The 20,655-nt window shown below is 36.2% G+C and overlaps 1 protein-coding gene across 4 annotated transcripts in view; it reads left to right on the top strand.

The window, feature by feature from the left end:
- LOC150079052 (uncharacterized) overlaps nucleotides 1–20,655 on the top strand; it is a 577,353-nt gene that overhangs the window by 124,363 nt on the left and 432,335 nt on the right. For all 4 annotated transcript variants that reach the window (XM_090382803.1, XM_090382804.1, XM_090382802.1 and 1 more), the window contains one exon: nucleotides 3,015–3,173. In XM_090382803.1, coding sequence (XP_090238929.1) covers nucleotides 3,017–3,173 — 157 coding nt within the window. In that variant the 5' untranslated portion in view covers nucleotides 3,015–3,016. The remainder of the gene's footprint in view (nucleotides 1–3,014; nucleotides 3,174–20,655) is intronic.

The raw sequence follows: 20,655 nt of genomic DNA on the forward strand, positions 1-20,655 counted from the left end.
TGTAAAGATTTCCTTGTTGTATTGATTCTTTGCAAAATTTTATTCCATAGGACTGTCATTTACAGCAGTTTCATAATCATTCATTTCTTTAAGTAATGATTTTGCTTCAATAACAATTTTTTTTTTTCTTTTGTGGAATTGCATATCTCATCTAATGCCTCTTTTATATTTTTGTAGCCACATTTTAACGCTAAAACTGCATCAGCCCTAGCAGACCACCTTCTATCTGACAATTTCTTTAATGTATAAGAACCTTTATCCAATTTATTGCGTAACACGTTCCATCGAAACGTTGATGCAGAGAAAAAAATAAACAAATTTTGCACGAATAAAAAATATCTGGAAGCATTACTACAACTCTTTGCAGTAACATAACCAACTAAATTAAGTGAATGACTGGAGCACGGAATAAACGTTGCTGATGGAGCATGTTGTCTTATTCTTGTTTGCAGACCATTGTACTTGCCCGACATATTTGCTGCATTGTCGTACGATTGTCCACGGCAATATTTTATATCTACTGGCAAACTTTGCAAGGTAGATAAAACGGTCTCTTCTAGATACTCCACATCGTGTCTTTCTATAGGGAAGATCTTTAAAAATCTTTCTTTAACATCCCTATTTGCTGATAAATATCGCACTACAAAAGTAAGTTGATCCACATGCACAACATCGGGTGTAGAATCTAAAATAATACTATAATATTTTGCGCATTTTATTTCCTCCACAATGTGTGCCATAAAATAATCGGCAATTATTTGCAAAACTTCATCACACGTCTGATGCGATAAGTAATTTATATGTCCGCTACCTTGATTTCCATACTTTTGTAAGTGCAACTTTAAAAAATCGTCATATTTTTTAAATATGACGATTTTTTAAATATGACGATAATTGCCTTTTCTCGAAGATGTTGCACTCTCATTATGGCCTCTAAAAGCAATGCCCAAACTTGAGAGGAATTTTATTGTGGATACAATTCTTCGCAGAATCTCTCTCTCTGTTCAATAATTTTCTTTTTGCAATGTAATGTGCAGATTTTGAACATCAATGCGATTTAACGTAGAGGAGCGCTTGTATGTACACAGTGAAGCGACATGCTCTTTTGACATTTCATGCTCGGACCAAGTTATTCCAATATTTTTCCAATTTGTGAACCCTAGTTAACTTAGACTTTGAGCCCGAAAACATTTTGCGTGGGTAACAATAAATTGCTTTGGATGCTTCGGAAAAACTTAGCCACGTCTTTTCTTCTTTTTCACCATTCGAAATTTTTCTGTAAAAATGGTCTTTACAGAAAATGTAAATGCGATCACCGTGTTTATAGACCGATTTAAGTGTAGTTATATCGCCTATATTTTTTGGTTTATTTGAAATTAGAAATTCAACCATTTCATTAGATAAAACGTTAGGCCGGAGAACAATATCTTTTAGTGTAACTTCGAATGGAATATTTTCCGTTTGCGTTTCAATATTTTCTAATTGACTTTCTTCTATATTTTTTTCTACTGGTTTTTCACCTGGTTGACTGTCGACTGGTTCTTCATCTTTTTCATTATTGTTGCTTTCTTCTATACCTTGGTTTTCAACTTCAACTAACTCTTTTTGTTGACTGATGGAAGCTCCTTGTTCTTCATCTTCATTGTTGCTCGAATTATGATGACCTGAATGGCCAGGGCCAGTTATAAATTTGTCCAATGCTCCTCTGTTGGTTGGCAACTTGCTCGTGTCTTTTTTTAATTTCTTTTTTCAGCCCCTGATAGATGTTTCGTTTTTCTAGCTACCATTGGTAGCCTACCAATGAAAAGAAAAATATAAAATTTAATAGTCTAAATGATTAGAATACTAGAGAAGAGATTTTTCGTTATAGTGCAATAAATTAATGATTAATTAAAATTCGAAAATTATTCATAAACTACGAAAATCCAGGCGCTGGTGTATCAACAGGAATTAATTTTATCTTAATATAATTTCAACAATATACGATATACGCGTATTTGTGTATATCGTAAGTTTCCACTGCAGGAGAACCTTTGTAAGTACAAAGTAGCAAATACGATTCTATTGCTCCGATGAGCGGTAGCGCAGTCGCGCGGGCCTATGGAGCGTAGTAATGAAATAATGAAAATAAGCGAATATAAACATACTATCAGGTTTTACCGCCGATTGTAAACTTGTACGTAATTAAAATTGCACATATGAAACCAAACTTGGTGTCATTAGAAAAAAGTGTGAAGTTTGGGTTTTGCGGGGCCCTTCAGAAGTCGGGGCCCAGGGCGCGCGCCCGGTGCGCCCGCCGTTAAATCCGCCTCTGTTTCATATTCAATTTTAAGTCTTGCATCGGCCCCTGGTGCCAAGCGAACTCGAGTGCAATGTGATATTTCTCAAACGAAGTCTTCAAATGTTTATGCGATTGAACTGAATTAACCATCAAGCAACTGATAAATTTAATATAATGCTACCCGCTATCAAAACAAAGCGCTTGCGAATCTGACAATTCTCCAGATATAAGTTCCTATTCAGTTTAGATGTAAACATGCATAGTGTTTAATCGAAAGTTTATGGGATGCTGCATGCGGTTATCAGTATTAAAAAAAAAAAAAAAAAAAAAGTGTTTTCTTTTCTTTTTTTTTAACGGATTTTTGCTTATGAAGTTCCACCATCTTTAGATTTTTCATTTTCAAAGAGATATTTTGTTATAAAGAGGAGTCCTCGAGTTAGAGAAAATCTAGTCACTTTACATGAACAAACAACACAAGTACCAATCATCCCCTCCCGAATCAGCCACTGACTGTTAGTCTGCTTATTGTACACTTCTTTGGCCTATGTGAGACAGTTATTTATTAAATGAATTTTTTTTTATAGTTTAATTTATTCATTTCTCATTTCACGTATTTTCTGTATTAACGTTACCAGAATTACACTTCTGTATTTCTAAAATAAAATCCTTAGAATTAAAAAAAACATGAATTTATATCTCATTTTATACATTTTTTAAAATTTTATTTTCAAAGGCATGAATACCAGTAACCATAGACTCTCCTTTGGTACATTGGATGGTTGTGATGAGCCTCTGAAGTCTGACAATATGTATCTAGAAGAAAAAAAAGTTCAACTTAAGCGCGAAGTTGGACTGATGAGTGCTGTTGGAATTATCGTTGGAACTATGATAGGTGTGTTTTAGGAAGAATATGTATATTAATTTTATCATCTAAGTATAGCATGACTCACAAATCATGCTACAATTTCAAATACAGATAACCTTAATGATATAAATTCCAATTTTTAATGTTTTTCAGATTGATACTCACTGGGATTAGAGTTACAGTGGATAAGATTGGCCTTCCACAATTTTACCTGAAAAAATTTGAGTGTTGTCCAAAATGAAGCTTAAAAATTTTATTTTATTTTCAGTATTCCTGATGGATTTTTGTCAATTTAATTTTTATACTTTTTGTCAATTTAATTTTTTTATTTTTCGATTTTTGTACTTTTTGTTAATTTAATTTTTTTTTATTTCTGTGTATTTATTACTTTTATTTATGTATTTGTATTGTTATTTTATTTTATTTATTTATCTATTTATTTAGATTGTTATTTTATTTTATTTATTTATTTACTTTGTTTATTTTATTATTTTTTTTTTTCATTGTGGATGGTTATGATGAGAATGAAAATGAAAATGAAAAAATTGGCGTGAACAGGTACTAGGGAGCAGCCATTCTGGTGATCTGCTCCCTAGTAACTAAGTGGCCAGAAACAGAACCCACACACTTCGCTAACATAACACCATACTCATATCTGGGCATATTACAGAGTTCTGTATTCATCACAGTGTACCATGATGGAGTTGAACTAATGTTTCGATGTTGCCTTACATAAGACACAACACATGTCCACATATATGGAAGCAGTTTCAGGAGACAGGAACCATTACAATAAGAGCTGGTCAAGGTTGCCCAAGGGCTAGTCAACCAGAAGCTATCTGGCAACAACACAGAACCCTGCTATGTCCATTCATGAACTGTCTCTTCAGGGTGCTGCGGCCACAGGTGTAAACATTTCAAACCGGACAATGTTAAGAAGGCTCGATTCAAGTGGACTCTATGCAAGGAACCCAGTGGTTTGTATCCCATTAACCCTAAACAACAGCAGAACTTGTTAAAACTGGTGCCATGAGCATGTGACTTGGAGCCCTGACAAATGGGATACATTCCTGCTCTCTAATGAGTCCTGTTTTAGCCTACAAACAGATTCTAGACATCTTGAAACAACAAGGAATGCGGTACCATCCCTCCGCCATCAGAGAAAGGGACACTTATGATGGAGGTGGTGTTCTCGTGTCATGCGGAATAATGATCTACGGCCACACCCCTCTTCATGTTTTGATAGAGATACCATAACTGCGCAGAAGTACCGAGAACAGATCCTTGGACCCTATTGCGTACTAACATAGGGTTCAACTTTTTGGGAGTGCAATTGACTGAGATTTCCTTTTCATGCACGACAACACCACTACACATAGAGCTTAAGTAGTGGAGGAAGATCGTAAAACTGAAGATATTGCATTGTATGCTGACAGCCAACTCCTCGGTCACTTGGTTAGCTAAGGTCTGTACTGGTAGAAAAATGGGATTTGTTGCCACAGAATCTTGTATCGAGTATGGTTCATGGCTGTCAGGCCTATTTAGCCGTTTGAGGGTATCATACGCCGTACTGATGCCATGTGACCATCATATTTTTGAGCATCTTGTATCGACTTCTTTAACGTGACCTTTTTGGCAATTCTTATACAACCCCTATAAATGTTCCTTATACTTGTTTAAAGTTTCTGTCTCCTCATTTCCTCATTATTTTATGGTACACCACCATACTAAATTTTGGCCCATTTAATTGCATCCTGCACGAGTTGCATCACATTTTCTACGCGTTCTGTTAATTTTGTCAAGCAGTGTACGTTTCTGTATTGCAAAAATGAGTGGAAAAACCAGAGCCTGGGTTAAAAGAAAGTCATACTGTTATAATAAGAACAGAGTACAGTAATATAGAGACTAGTGAAGAGATGGAAGAGAAAATAAAAAGCCTATTTAAATTTTCATTGCCTAAGATTAAAGTGAAATCCTTGGAGAAGAAATGAAATAAAAGGGTACTTATAGAGGCAAACTCGTTGGAAGATGGGAAATTGCCGATGGAGAGTCTCTTAATAAAGCAAGCTGGTTTGACAGTAGAGGTCCCAAAAAAGATTGTACATAACATAATTGTTTGTGAAATGGAGATGGAGATCAATAAAGAACAGTTTATACAACAAATTTCGGAAAGAAACTTAAATGATAATGGATATTAGGTAGAGGGGAATAAAGGATAACAGGTGTTAACAACTGGATATTAGAAGTACCGGTGAAGGTAAAGAAAGCCAACATGAGAACGATGAGAAACATCAGATAACTTACACAGAAAATTAGTTTCCCAATACGGCATTCTAGCGCTGCTTACTCGGTAAACAGACGGTAGGTGTTATTGGTCTGGAGCAAAGTCAAGAATGATATATTGATTGACAGGTAGGAGTGGCAAATGATGTCCTGATTGATGCACACAATAACATCGATTTAGTATCACTTTAGTAGCACTCAGCACTAATGGTAACTTGTCCCAATGAATGCTTTCCATAATGGTGAAAAAAGGTCAGGTTACCTCCAATTGAATCCCATGGGAGCTTGAACACCCCCCCCCAAAGTGGAGGGGGTAACCTAACATTTTTCTTTAGAATCATGGGTGGACTAGTGCATAAATTGTTTATTAACAAAATATTAATTTTTTATTAATGTACTTTTATTTTTAAAGGCACTCGTGCAGATACACACATATCATAATGTCAATAACTATTCACAATATATCATAACGTCAATAGCTATTCACTATGTATATATATATATATATATATTTTTTTTTTTAAAAAAGACTTAAGTTCTATATTTGTTTCGAACAATATTGCGCTTATGCGGTGTTAATGCTATTGTAGGATGAACAATTAAACATTGTACATGCATTGATATATTAGGTCAAGATTCCGATAGATTTTGGTTTGTGAGTGGTGGGGAATTTTTTTTTTTTTTTTTTTTGTTTTGGCGGGAAGTATTACTGATAATTAAGGCTTAATTAACTGGCTAGCTGTAGTTGCACTAGCAGTTGTTGGATTGCCTATAGTTCCATGTTAACTATTAACATGGGATCAAGTTAATAGAAATATAAAGTATAAAATAGGACTTTCTTTCGCATGACTGTCTCTGCTACTTCTATATAAAGAATCTTTCTTTCTTTTCCTATTATTTCCTAACCTAACGTTTAAGGTTAGGTTACGAAATATAATGAAAAATAAAGAAATCTTTTCTTTTTTTCATAACCAAACCTAAATCAACAATATAGTAAAAACACTCATGAACTACAAAAATCTGCTTTTAATCATGAGAAAAAAAAACATAATGAAGAACATAAAAATTAACAGGACGGAACTTTTATTAATTTAGTTTTCATAAAATGATCAACCAACATTTTATTTTCCTTCCAAATTTCTTCCATCTTTAAAAGATTCATCACTACTATTACCTGTCTACCATTCATCACAAAACTATTATGCACTGTTCTTTACTCGTACATACACATTATAATGCCAACTAATGACTACACAGTAGCTTGCCGTCTGTCGTGCTCACCTCCAATCATTTCATCGTTTGCCACGCCTACCTGTCAATCAATATATCCTTCTCAATTTTGGCTCCAGACTGATAATGCCTACCGTCTGTTTACCGAGTGAGCAGCGCTAGAGTCCGGTGCCGGGAAACAAATTTTCAACGTAAGTTATACGCGTTTCTTGTCATTCTCGTGTTGGCTTTCTTTACCTCAGCCAAAGTACCATATCTAAGAAATTTAACATTTTAGTTAAAGAGAAATTGTATGTACATCGGTCATCATTTGGGGTGAAAGACATCATCACGTCGTATCCCTTCCCTTATAAAGGGAAGATACCATGTGACCACTACAGAAGAGAAAGTTACATCTATAACAATTGTAAAAAAAATAAGAAAACACAGTATGTGTGAATTGTAAACTTAAAGGAAATGATTCTGGCCATTCTAGTAGGAGTAAAGATCACCCAGCACACAGGAGCCAATATGGAATTTATAAAATAAATAAATAATGGGCAAAGATCAACAAATAAGGAGAAAGGGATTAAAAATTCTACAAGTGAATGATCAGAAATCCTATAATGTATCCTTTCAATTGGATAAGAAAATGAGGAGTATGAGTGCGATGGTCACCTCTTGCAGAAACCACTTGCTATTAGAAATATGGTTAAAGGTTTTTTCTTTTCCTTAACCGATAATGTCGTGTAGCATGGAAGGAAATGTCCGACTGCTGTTATCATTAAAAATAGGCATATAATTGTTGAATGTTGAAGGCTTGTATTTTTCACATGGAATTTGTATGTGTGTATTGATTGTTTGGGAAGTTTGGTACACTTTATGTGGTGAGCATATCCTGCCAGTTCCATGACAAGCTACCGCTGTTAAATTTTGTCGACGGATCTGCTGCAGGAGAGTAACTGATAGTGAATGGTTTTCAGTGTTGGATGAGAGGAAGAGAAATTTTCCTTTATGGTAAAGACTGCACCGAGAGAGTCAGTATAGATTAGAGCACATGAAATAGAAAATTCAACAATCCGGTCAAGGCTTTATGACACATAGTTTTCCACTAAAGATACTGCATTCAGCTCCTAATGAAGCAGTAACAGTGAATGAAGGAAAGATTACTGCAGCACCTACCACATTGTCAGTTTTCATTTCATCTGTATATATTGAATGAGCATTGGAGTTAGAACTGTCTTGGTATTGGAGGAAGATAAAACATTCTTCCCCTTGGTGAAAGTAATCATCATGAAAAGGAGCATGAAACCATGTTCCTTTTCATGATGACTACTGTCATGTCCTTCTTAGGACATGACTCTTCCTGTTCCACCCTTCCAGGGTGGAACAGGAAGAGTCACATCCTAAGAAATTTTACTTAAATCAGTATTCCAAGTTTGAAGAATTTCTCTTAGTCTGAGTGTTACAGGTTGGTTTTCATTTGGCTTACTATCATTAAAGGAATTCTGACAGGTTGTTGTTGTTATTTGGTTTTTAGGAGCATTAGCAACTAAAGCCATATTGCTCCAGGAATATGTGGTGGTCATTCCCTAACCTTTCCACATCCTCCTTATTTGGTGGTCATGGGCTCAAACCCCGGTAATCCTGACAGGTATTGCACAGATTCTCAAAAGGATGTGATGGGAGACTGTATCTTCTTAGCTGCATAGTGAGACAGCAATATTTTTATTCAGAGGTGTAATGGGAGCTCACACGCTTCAATAGATTTGGACTGGAGAAGTCCTGAAAGTTCCTAGGGCTATCTGCGAGGTGACCAGATTGAGGTTTATAAGGCTCTTTTTAATATTAAATATAATATTAAAATTGTTTATAACGTTACAGCTTAAAGGGATTAGAAAAATGAATGGTGGAATTCTCATTGTTCTAAAGAATTCCGGAACCAGGGTTATAAATTCAAATTACAAGGCTTTAGATTAGATTGTATGAAGTTTTCTTTTAGTTGGCGAGTTGTTGATAGCTGCAACAAGTTACCCTTGCAGATAGTTGAGAGTGATGGCTTGAATTAATTCAAAGATCAACTGAATACTTACTGCGTGAGGAGCAGTGGTGTATTTGGGCCAGAACGCACCGGAACAATGTTCCGGTACTTTTTTCTAAATATCATAATAGAAAATCATTAAATTTATACACCTAATATTATGAAATTATCCCATTGTTTATTCTCCCTCCCCTTGGGATAATTTCATAATATTATGAAATTATCCCAAGGGTAGGGAGAAATAATATCTATTTTACCCATTGCTACTATAAACATATATTAATAGTAATCTTTAAAATTAATAGATTTCTTTAAAAATTTATTTAAAAACAAAAATATAAATTTCGCAATGAAACTTGAACGTTTCTTACTAAAGTACAATGTGTTAGATAAAGAGATCCAATGAATGAGATATACTGTGATGCGTGCAAACACTGCATTTTTATTTGCCATGAGCTGAATGCTAGAACTGGTTGTTCTATGAACCGTGAGTCTGAAGTCTGATTCAGTTACTGTACAGTCAATGTGGCTTTATCATGTAGTCTTCTGGAGAATGAGTGTTCCGGTACTATTTTTTTTAGCAATATAACTCTGGTGAGGAGGAAAGCATATAATTTGTGTTTTCTTATCTACTTGGTTGGGCTTTATTTTTTATTTTGCCAGTGCAGCAAAAGCCTGTGGCTTCCTTGCACTATATGGCGAATACATGGCTTTAGTCACTGATGCTCCTAAAACCCAACAAGAACAACACTGTTTTAATTTATTTTTACTTGGTAAATCAGTCTTATTGTGCTTAGTATTTTGTATTATTATAGTGATATTTCATGTTATTTGGTTGCAGTATTGTCAATAGGCACTAGTCTAATCAAACTTTATTCATAATTGGCTTAGCGAGTTACAGCTAAGCCAATTATAACTAGGGGATTCTAGTCATTCAGATAACAATCATAAATTAAATAAAGACTTCTTTCTAAAGAAGTCTTTATTTCACTTATCACTAAAGACTTCTTCCTATAAAATGAAAATATAAATAAAATGAATACTTCTTTTTATTTCATTTATCATACCCAGCTTATAAATTAGCTTTTTTGGGTTTTTATTTAATGAATTTGCTACCAGCAAAATGTAGAATCAAGGCATTATATAGGATGCTTAGGGAATGTATAGAATGTCAAGGCAATGTGTAGAACGTCTGACAAAAATATGAAATAAACTTTTCTTTATCATCTCTATGATAACATTATTAAGTAGATCACAGTTCCAACTTTTATACAAAGGCATACCTGTGAGAAAATACTCCTCATATCTCACTGTTAAAATGAATATATAACTGTTATAAGTACTAAATATAATATTAAAAAATGTTTATAACGTGAAAAATTTGGAGGACTTTCCATCTTCTTTACGTTTATTAAATGCATTTCCCACTACTATGTTCCTAACATATAGAAATTTTTGAACCTTTTATTTTTATTTGTATCTATATTTATACTGTATTTTGCACCTTACTGATTGTATTTTGTATAAAAATATTACAATAAATTTTTACATCCACAATATCCCTATTTTATTTCTCAAATTTTTATTATACATAAATACAATTCTATTTCCACCCATAATATGGTTCCCTTTAAATTTTGTTGACAGATTTTTCCCATAGTGTAATATATCCTTAATTGCACCAAGCAGAGTTTTTGTCTGTTTATTTTAGAATCTGCATTATCTGCTTTGAGATTTTTTTCAAGAATAATTTGAACTTTTCAAAATTCATGAAATAATTTTTCTTAAATATATTATTTTTAACATCTAAAACTCCTCCTCTTAAATGTGTTTTCTTGAAGCATTTAATTCATGACCCTGAATCCTATTTCAGGGCTTAAATTTTAAAAATCAAATAAAAAAAAATAATACAGTAGTATTAAATAAATCCTCAAATAACATTTACACCAGTTTTGTGCAATATTTGACTTGACTTGATGGCTGCCTTGTGCAACCTTTCACTTGACATTCGAATAACTGCCCATTATGATCCTGTTCCATGGATCAGAACAGGCAAAACCAAAAATTAAACTATTATAATAGGGTTGCTTGGAAATTTACTTTCAACTCATGTATATTGTGTCTGTAAATTGCGTGGGTTCTCTAGTCAATTTGCCTGCTTTGCTGGAAGAAAACCCACAGTTTAGTTGGTCTCAGGCATAGATAGCAAGGTTTCCCTGGGGGAAACCTTGCTATCTATGCCTGAGACCGACTAACTTAGCCACAGAGTATAAACAGACTAAACGTTTCTTGCATTATCAACTGGTTTGAACCCGGGCCTTTTCCAGCCCAAGTGGAGAGGACGGTGATGATAACCCACACAGTGCATTCAGATCATAAGAAGCGTCCATGGGTAGGAGGATTAGCATACCAAACGAGTGATACATTTGGAATGCTTCTACTCAACCATTGGTCGGCATGTGTAGCACAGTGGTATCGTCACCATCCTTCCTGGGGGTAGAAAAGGCCCGGGTTTGAATCCCGTCAATGATGCGAGGAATTTTAATGGGCTTTTTTCACTCTATGGCTGAGTTAGTCGGTCTCAAGGGTAAATTTCAAGGTTTTTTCCCTCCAGAAACTGGGGTTTTTTGTCGAGCAAAACAGGCAAATCAACCAGAGAACACACACAATTTACAGACACAAATATGGGTTTATGTAATGAATTACTTACCTTTCTGTCATAGGGTCCTGCGGAAAAAAAGCACTTATAATCAGAATGGGCCTGTATACCCATTAAATTTAAGTACAAAGGGACGTGTTAATGCGTGTATGTAATCTCTTGTTTCTGCAGCACTGAAGATAACTTTGACAATCCGCCTGATATGCTGAGGCAATTCAGCACACTCAGTTCTGTATGTTGTGGCATAGTGTTTGGGCAGATGTGGAAGACCACAGGTGGCGCCTTACCTAAGCACTATGCCATGGCATACAGAACTATTATGCCAAATTGCCTCACATATCAGGCAGATTCAGTGCTGCAAAAACAAGAGATTATTACATACATTAACACATGTCCCTTTGTACTTGGTATACAGGCCCATTTTGATTATTATGCTTTTTTCCACAGAAGGACCTTATGACAGAAAGGTAAGTGTCACTCACAGAAGGACAAGAACCTTACAATTGAAAGGCAAGTGTGTCTTATATGTTAAATGATAACACTGCAATGTGCGATGTATACAAATTATTACAAATAATCTCAAAATATAGTCATATTATTATTATTTTTAGGTAATACAAAATGTCAGTGTTATAATTAATTAAAAATTAATAATAATTGCCTATTTCCATTATTGTTTTTATAACTATCTAGTTTTATTTTTATAATCAAATTCTTATGGAAATTGTTTTTTATTCTTTCTGAAAACTCATTGAAATAGCTATTTTCCCAAAATACAGATAAGAGCAAAAAAAAAAAAAAAAAATTACTGCTAGTATGCAGTACATTGCCAGTATATAGACCGGCAGATACAGTGAGTGTCGTGCATGCTTCGTGACAATTCCCAGCACACAGACCAGCAGAAACAGTGAATGTCACGCATGCTCAGTCAAGTCGGAACTGCTCCATCAGAATACGATTCACGACAGGTCGGAGCTAGTGGTGACTTGAGAGCTGATCCTGACTCCCGACGCTAAACTGCAATGAAAATATGGCTATGAATAACAAGGGAATTGTGAAAAGATCAGAGAAGATGACATTAGTGAGTAAAATGGAATTATTAGACAAAATTTCTAACGGTGAAAGTGTTGCATCAGTGGAAAAACTTATAAAATCAATGAGTCAACGGTATGATCAATCAAGAAATCAGAAGAAAAAAATCTGCCATAGTATCCGTGAAAACGCACTATTTGCTTCAAAAATTTGTTCTGTAACTCGTGATGTTAAATTATAAAATATGGAAAAAGCTTTTAAATCTGTGGGCAGAAGACCGAACTTAAAATAAAATTCCGTTAAGTTCACTCATCATTCGTGAAAAGGCAAAACACTTTTATCAACACTTTAGCGAAACTGGTGATAGCACTGGCGGCATAAGTTTTTTAGCTAGTGAAAGGTTTAAAAATCAATATGGCCTTCATAACATGAAACTTGTAGGTGAGTTTGGCCTTCATAAATTCTGCAGCCACGAAATCTACTGATGCGAATTTTGTAGCTGCAAAAAGTTTCTTGACTGAATTAAAAAAATTAATTAAGGACAAAGGATATGTTCCCGAACAGATGTTCAATGCAGACAAAACTGGGTTTTTTGAAAGAGAATGCTAGCCAGAACATATCACAAAATGAAAAATCTGCTCATGGATTCAAAGCTTCCAAAGATAGGCTTACTTTTTTGTTTTGTGCAAACACTAGTGGACACATGATCAAACCGATGCTCATGTATAAACCACAGAATCAACGTGCTTTGAAGGAAAAGAATAAAGAACATTTTCCACTTTATTGAAAATCCAATAAAAAAAGCATGGGTAACAACTACACTTTTTGGAGAGTGGTTTAATGATAGCTTTTGTGCAAGAGGTGGAAAGATACTTAGCTTCAAAATCTTTGCCTTTCAAAGTTCTGCTTCTTATTGATAATGTGCCACGACATCCGAACAGTCTAGCATTTGACCACCCAAATGTTGAAATCATGTTTTTGCCACCCAACACCACATAACTTTTACGTCTAGACCAAGGTGTGTGATTGATGTCTTTAAGTCCTACTATGTAAGGATAACTTTTACTGGCTTAATTGAAAAGGAATCAGACTTGACTGTAAGTCAAAGGTGGAAAAATTATAACATCGCAGATTGCCTGATCCACATCATGGCATTGGTTGATGAGATAAGAGCATTTACAATTAACATGTGTTGGTGAAAATTGTGGCTAGAAGTGGTTGTTGCTAAAATAATCCCCAATGTCAATGAATTGGTTGCTGATATTGTAGCAATCGCACAGGGAATAGAAGGTGGGGGCTTTGAAAACATCGATGCAACAGACACTAGTCATTAGTGCTAATATGTACAACAGTATCACCTTTTGTGCCCTTAAAAGATGATATCGACTCTACAATGTCATCAACCTTTTCCCCCCTGGCAGATATACCCTGGTCCACCTATCCATTTTGCATAATATATTCCCCATCTCCCTGACAATAGAGTCTCTAACAATAACTAGTTCCTGTGGGACCAGTGCATTCTGCCTTGGAGATTGCTGCTGTGTTGCCTGATGCACAGGAGAGCTCTGGTATTGATTTGGGCAGCTGAGAGCTTGATGGGCCCCTCATATTAATTTGTTCAAGGGCATCTACCTTACACCTGAAACTCTCATAGATGCCCATCAGATTTGGCACTTAATTTTTTGACACTCAACGCACGTAGCACACGGAAAGACATCCTCCTTGTCTAGATCATGTCCTGTTCCAGAAATGTCTGCAGACGTTTCGCACTTCTCACATTTTTTGAGCCTGTGATGTGTTGGAGAATTGTCCTCTTCGTTTTTCCCCCGAGCCATAGCACTCCCACTAATCTGTGCACGTTGCTTCGCAGCTCTAGTCTAGGTCATGATTTCCATTTAAATACAATTTAATTAACAATGAAAATTTAAAAAAATCATAAATTTTATTGATTAATTGATAATACTATACTAAGTTAACAGATTCCTAATACAGTGCTATGTATCAGCATGAATATTGTTCAAGGTTTAGGCCAAAATGGATGTCAGATGAACTAATGAGGCATATGGCAGAGAAGAAAAATGCATGGGATACATACAAATTAACACATGACACACAGAAGCCTATGATAGATACAAGTTGATATGCAACCAAGTTACAAAGGAGGTTAGGCAGGCGAAGGCAGATTACGAGAAATCCTTGGCAAGGGATGCAAAGAAAAACAGCAAAGAGTTCTTTACTTATGTAAACTCTAGAAGGAAGGGGATGAATCAGATTGGTCCACTTGATATTGATGGGTCAAGTGTTGATGATCCTGCTCAGGTAGCTAACAAACTAAATGAATATTTTGCATCGACATTCACACATGAGGAGTTATTCAGCGAGGGGAATGCCAGAGGTGTATTCAACTCTAGCAGTAAGCTACAGAATCTTGAAATAACTGGGAGTAAAGTGGAGGAGAAACTGTTGAAGATAAACACAAGAAAGGCACCCGGGGTGGATGGGATCTATCCAGTTATATTAAAGGAGGCAGCAAAGGAAGTAAGCAAACCCTTAGCCATAATTATGAGAGCTTCCTAGGACTCAGGGGAAGTACCCATAGACTGGAAATGTGCAAATGTGACCCCAATTCACAAAGGAGGATCAAAGGCTGACACAAGTAATTATAGACCTGTGAGCTTAACTTCTGTTCCAGGAAAATTAATGGAGGCACTGGTTAAAGAAGCACTGCAGGATCATTTAGACAAGACTTCAGTTATAGCTCAGACACAGCATGGTTTTGTTAAGGGGAAGTCTTGCCTGACCAACTTGATTGGATACTATGATGCAGTCACAAAAGAACTGGATGCAGGGAATAACTTTGATATTATATACTTGGATCTTAGAAAGGCTTTTGATACTGTTGCACATGGAAGACTGCTACACAAATTGGAGCAGTGTGACATTGGAGGCAAATTGCTGCTATGGATAAAGGGGTGGTTGAGGGGGAGAAGACAGAGAGTGGTAATCAATGGACACTGCTCATCGTGGACTGATGTTATTAATGGAGTCCCTCAGGGCTCAGTGTTGGGTCCATTATTGTTTTCTGTATTTATAAATGATATTGATGATGGTATATCGGGCTTAATGTCCAAGTTTGCAGACGATACATAGGTTGGCAGGGTTGTCAAGGACACTACTGACACTATGCTGCTGCAACAGGATCTGGAAAGGTTGAGCAGATGGGCAGAGGTGGCAAATGAAGTTTAACATTGACAAATGTAAAGTACTACACATGGCAAACAGCAACCCCAGAGCAACGTATCAACTCTGTGGTACTACACTGACAGTGGTAGAGAATGAAAGGGACTTGGGGGTGGTTGTGCAGGCAGATATGAAGTTCTCTGAGCAGTGCAGACGGGCTGCAAGAGTAGCTCATGGAGTATTGTCAATGATATACAGGAATTTTTCCAGCAGGGATAAGGAGGTGATTATTCCATTGTATAAGGCGATGGTCAGGCCACACCTAGAGTACTGTATACAGGTCTGGAGGCCTCATTTCAAGAAGGATGTAGAGCTGCTGGAACGAGTACAGAGAAGGGCAACAAGATTAGTGAATGGAACAAAGGGATGCTCTTACGAAGAAAGGCTTAAGTTTTGCAAATTACAGTGTCTGGAGACTAGGCACCAGCGAGGTGATCTGATAGAGGTGTATAAAGCCTTGAATGGTTTAAGCATGCTCAATGCTGATGGGATTCTTCCTCTAGCTCAGAAAAATCACCTGAGAGGGCATAAATTCAAATTGAGGAAAGACAGATGTAGGATAGACGTGCAGAAATTTGCCTTTAGCCAGCGGGTGGTTGGTTGGTGGAACAGACTTCCATCCCTTGTGGTGGAGGTTGATAGCCTAAATAAGTTTAAGGCTCAGCTGGACAGGTATTTTGAATGAACAGAGGGGTGAAGTGGAAGTGGGTTTTTTTTTTTTTTTTTTTGGCTGGTGCTGCATAAGCTTGCTTTCTTGCATCAAATGCCTCTACTAATTCTAATGCTAATGCTAATGCTAAAAAATGAATTGTTGAGGAGGCTTCCATCCTGCAGTGGGTCGATAATGGCTGCACTTTATCTTTTACCTTACAGTAACAGTTCAAGATATATGTTACACTATTTCGTAACGATTTAGTATACTACAACAGTGGCAAGTTCAACTATATTGGCGCCAACACTGGTATGAGTGGCGAGTCGTAACTTACAAAAATCATTAGTTACATTTTAAAAACTAAGCTAACAAATGCTACAAAGCATATTTAATATCTTTGTTGAATACAGTGTAGTATGTTAATTAATGAAGAATACCGTAAAAATATCAAAACTGCTTATCCCTTTTCAGCAGCCAAAAATCCACCATCTGTTCATCTCCGTGACCCCAGCACCCTCGCTGGAAGACTACAGTTCAAATTGAAGCAGTATGGAATTAAGGGCAAGTTGCTGGATAAAGGGATGGTTGAGTGGTAGAAGACAGAGAGTGGTAATCAATGAACACTGCTCTTTGTGGACTAATGTTTTTTTAGTGGAGTCCCCCAGGTTCAGTGTTGTGTCCATTGTTGTTTTCTGTATTTATCAATGATAATTATGACAGGTTATCAAGATTAATATCCAAGTTTGCAGACGATACGAAGGTTGGCAGGGTTGTTAATGACAGTAATGATAGTACACTGCTGCAACAGGATATAGAAAGGTTGAGCAGATTGGCCTAGAGCTGGCGACTGAAGTTTAACATTGACAAATGTAAAGTACTGCATGTGGTTAGCAATAACCCCAGAATAATGTACCAACTGTGTGGTACTACCCTCAGGGTAGCAGAGAATGAAAAAGATCTGGGGGGTAGTTGTGCAGTCAGATATGAAGTTTTCCGGGCAGTGCAGACAGACTTAAAAGTAGCTCATGTCTTGTCAATGATATTCAGGAATTTTGCCAGCAGGGTTAAGGTGATTACCCCCTTGTATAAGGCCACACCTTGAGTACTGCATACAGGTCTGGAGGCCTCATTTTAGGAAGGATAATTCCAGTAGAGCTAATAGAATGAGTACAGAGAAAGGCAACAAGATTGGTGAATGGAAAAAATGGTTGCTGTTACCAAAAAAGGCTTAAGTTCTGCAAATTGCAGCATCTGGAGGCAAGGCATCTTTGAGGTGTATGAGGCCTTGAATGGTTTGAGCAAGCTCAGTGCTGATGAGATTCTTCCTCTTGTTCAGATTACTCACTTGAGTGGACATAAATTCAAATTGAGGAAAGGTAGTTGTAGAATAGATGTGTAGAAATTTGCCTTTAGCCAGCGTGTGGCTGATCGTTGGAACAAACTTCCATCTGTCATAATGGAGGTTGACAACTTTAATAAGTTTAAGGCAGAACTAGACAAACATTTGGAGTGAATGGATGGGTTAAAAGGTGAAGGGTTTTTTTTTGGCTCATGCTATATAAGCTTGCTTTCTTGCACATATGCCTATGCTAAGGCTAAATAGGCTGGTCAATTAATGGGGAAACACTAAGAATGTTATGAGCTAAAACCAATAGACAGCCCTAAAAAAATATGCTTATAAAGCCAGTATACTTATTGCCAATTATTAATAACAGATACAGTGAATAATACATTATCAAGGATTAACACTATTTAGTATATCAGATAATAAGCAGAAAATATCTCTTTCTGAAAGAGAAGTTGAAAGACCATATAGTTAAAAGTCAACAATTTTAGTTGCCTACTGGCAGAATAACAACTAGTCCAACAGATAGCAGCCAGAACCATTATATACAAATAAGATGTAAATTCTATACATACAATAATGGAAGGGTAGAAGCGAGTATGAAATAAGCAGATGCTAATCTAAGTGAAGTGAATGGTAGAAATAGGATCCCAGTTGCCCTCAAATTGCTCAAAGGATGCATAGAGTATAAAAATTAGAATAATAAAGTAAAACGGAATGAAGAGCAGAGTGGCTGCCAGTTGTACTCAGACATACCAAAGAGTGTAACTACCTGACCCCTAAGGTGGAGTCCTGGTATGTCTCTATGGCATATAACAATAAAAGGATCGGTAGAAGAGCAGGCTAAAGTTATAACAAACTCATAACAATAAAAGGATCGGTAGAAGAGCAGGCTAAAGATATAACAAACTCATATTCTTATGAGTTTGTTATATCTTTTTGTTATAGATCACAGACTTAAAGGTAAGAGAAAAATTAACCAATTAAAAGTAAAAGAAAGGATGCACCAATTAAAACAAAGTAAAACATATATAAATACATGTAAGTTTTGAAAACAGAAGAAAGTCGGGCCAAATAATAAATTTATTACAAGAAAATATAATTTGAAACAAATGATTACCAAATTAAAAATACCAAGCAATAATTGAACTATCTTTTGTAAGGGTGACTACAGTGGTCTTAGATAGGTTTTTAAATTCTATGCATTGAGACCAACTAGCTCAATATTCCCACCAGCAAATTCTAAATTAGAAGCATTCAGAGAAGTAAATATAGAAGATCTAGACTTTTCATATAAATTAAGAAATACTATTAAAGGCTTTGGCCTAAATGTATATACAATGAAGTGAAGAGACTGGTGGCACTGAAGAAAAATGTGTGGGATGTACATAAATGCACAGGTGATACAGAAGTAATAATTCAGACACAGCATGGGTTTGTCTAGGGGAAGTTTTGTCTGACCATTTGATTGGATATTATGATGTGGTCACAAAGGAACTAAATGCAAAAAATAGTTTTGATATCATATACTTGGATTTCAGGAAAGCTTTTGATACTGTTACATATAGAAGACTACTGTACAAATTGGAGCAGAAAAGATGGTTGAGTGAGAGAAGACAGAGTGGTGATTAATGGGTGCTGCTTTACGTCGACTGATGTTATTAGTGGTGTCCATCAGGGTTCGGTATTGGACCCATTGTTGTTTTGTATATTTATCAATGATATTGATGAAGGTATATTAAGCTTAATGTCAAAGTTTGCAGATGATACAAAGGTTGGCAGGGTTGTAAATAACAGTAATGACAGTATGCTGCTGCAACAGGATCTGGAAAAGGTGGGTAGATGAGCTGAGAAGTGACAACTGAAGTTTAACATTGACAAATGCAAGGTATTGCAATGGGTAGCAGTAACCTCAGAGAAATGAACCATGTGGTGTTACATTCAGGGTAGTGGAGAATAAAAGAGACTTGGGGGTAATTGTGCAGTCAGATATGACGTTTTCTGACAGTGCAGAGAGGCTTCTAGAGAAAGTCACTTGACCTTGTCAATGATATACAGGAATTTTGAGGGCAGGGATAAGGAGGTCATTATCCCCTTCATATCTGCAGATAAAGGAACCACTAGGTGGCAGTGATCACAATGTGCTGAAGTGGGATTTACTCAAAGAGGTAACTACCATCAGGGGTATAGGGAAGGGTTATTGCTTTCATAAAGGCGACTACAATGGTCTGAGACAATATTTAAATTCTATACAGTGGGACCAACTGATGATGTTACCAACAGCAAATTCAAAATAGGAAGCATTCAAAGAACTTATCTTAGAAGCTACTAGGCTTTACATACCAACTAAGAAATATTGTTCAAGGTTTAGGCCTAAATGGATGTCAGATGAACTAATGAGACACATGGCAGAGAAGAAAAATGCATGGGATACATATAAATTAACACGTGACACAAAAGCCTATGACAGATATAAGCTGGTCTGTAACCAAGTCACAAAGGAGGTTAGGCAGGCAAAGGCAGATTATGAGAAATCTTTGGCAAAGGATGCAACGAAAAACAGCAAAGAGTTCTTTACTTATGTAAACTCTAGAAGGAAGGGGATGAATCAGATTGGTCCACTTGATATCGATGGTTCAACTGTTGATGATCCTGCTCAGGTAGCTAACAAACTAAATGAATATTTTGCATCGACATTCACACATGAGGAGTTATTCAGCGAGGGGAATGCCAGAGGTGTATTCAACTCTGGCAGTAAGCTAGACAATCTTGTAATAACTGAGAGTAAAGTGGAGGAGAAACTGTTGAAGATAAACACAAGAAAGGCACCTGGGGTGGATGCGATCTATCCAGTTATATTAAAGGAGGCAGCAAAGGAAGTAAGCAAACCCTTAGCCATAATTATGAGAGCTTCCTTGGACACAGGGTACCCATAGACTGGAGATGTGCAAATGTGACCCCAATTCACAAAGGAGGATCAAAGGCTGACACAAGTAATTATAGACCTGTAAGTTTAACTTCTGTTCCAGGAAAATTAATGGAGGCACT

Source organism: Mastigoproctus giganteus, chromosome 10 (assembly GCF_048544385.1).
Source record: "Mastigoproctus giganteus isolate SK-2022 chromosome 10, ASM4854438v1, whole genome shotgun sequence".
Classification (NCBI taxonomy): domain Eukaryota; kingdom Metazoa; phylum Arthropoda; class Arachnida; order Uropygi; family Thelyphonidae; genus Mastigoproctus; species Mastigoproctus giganteus.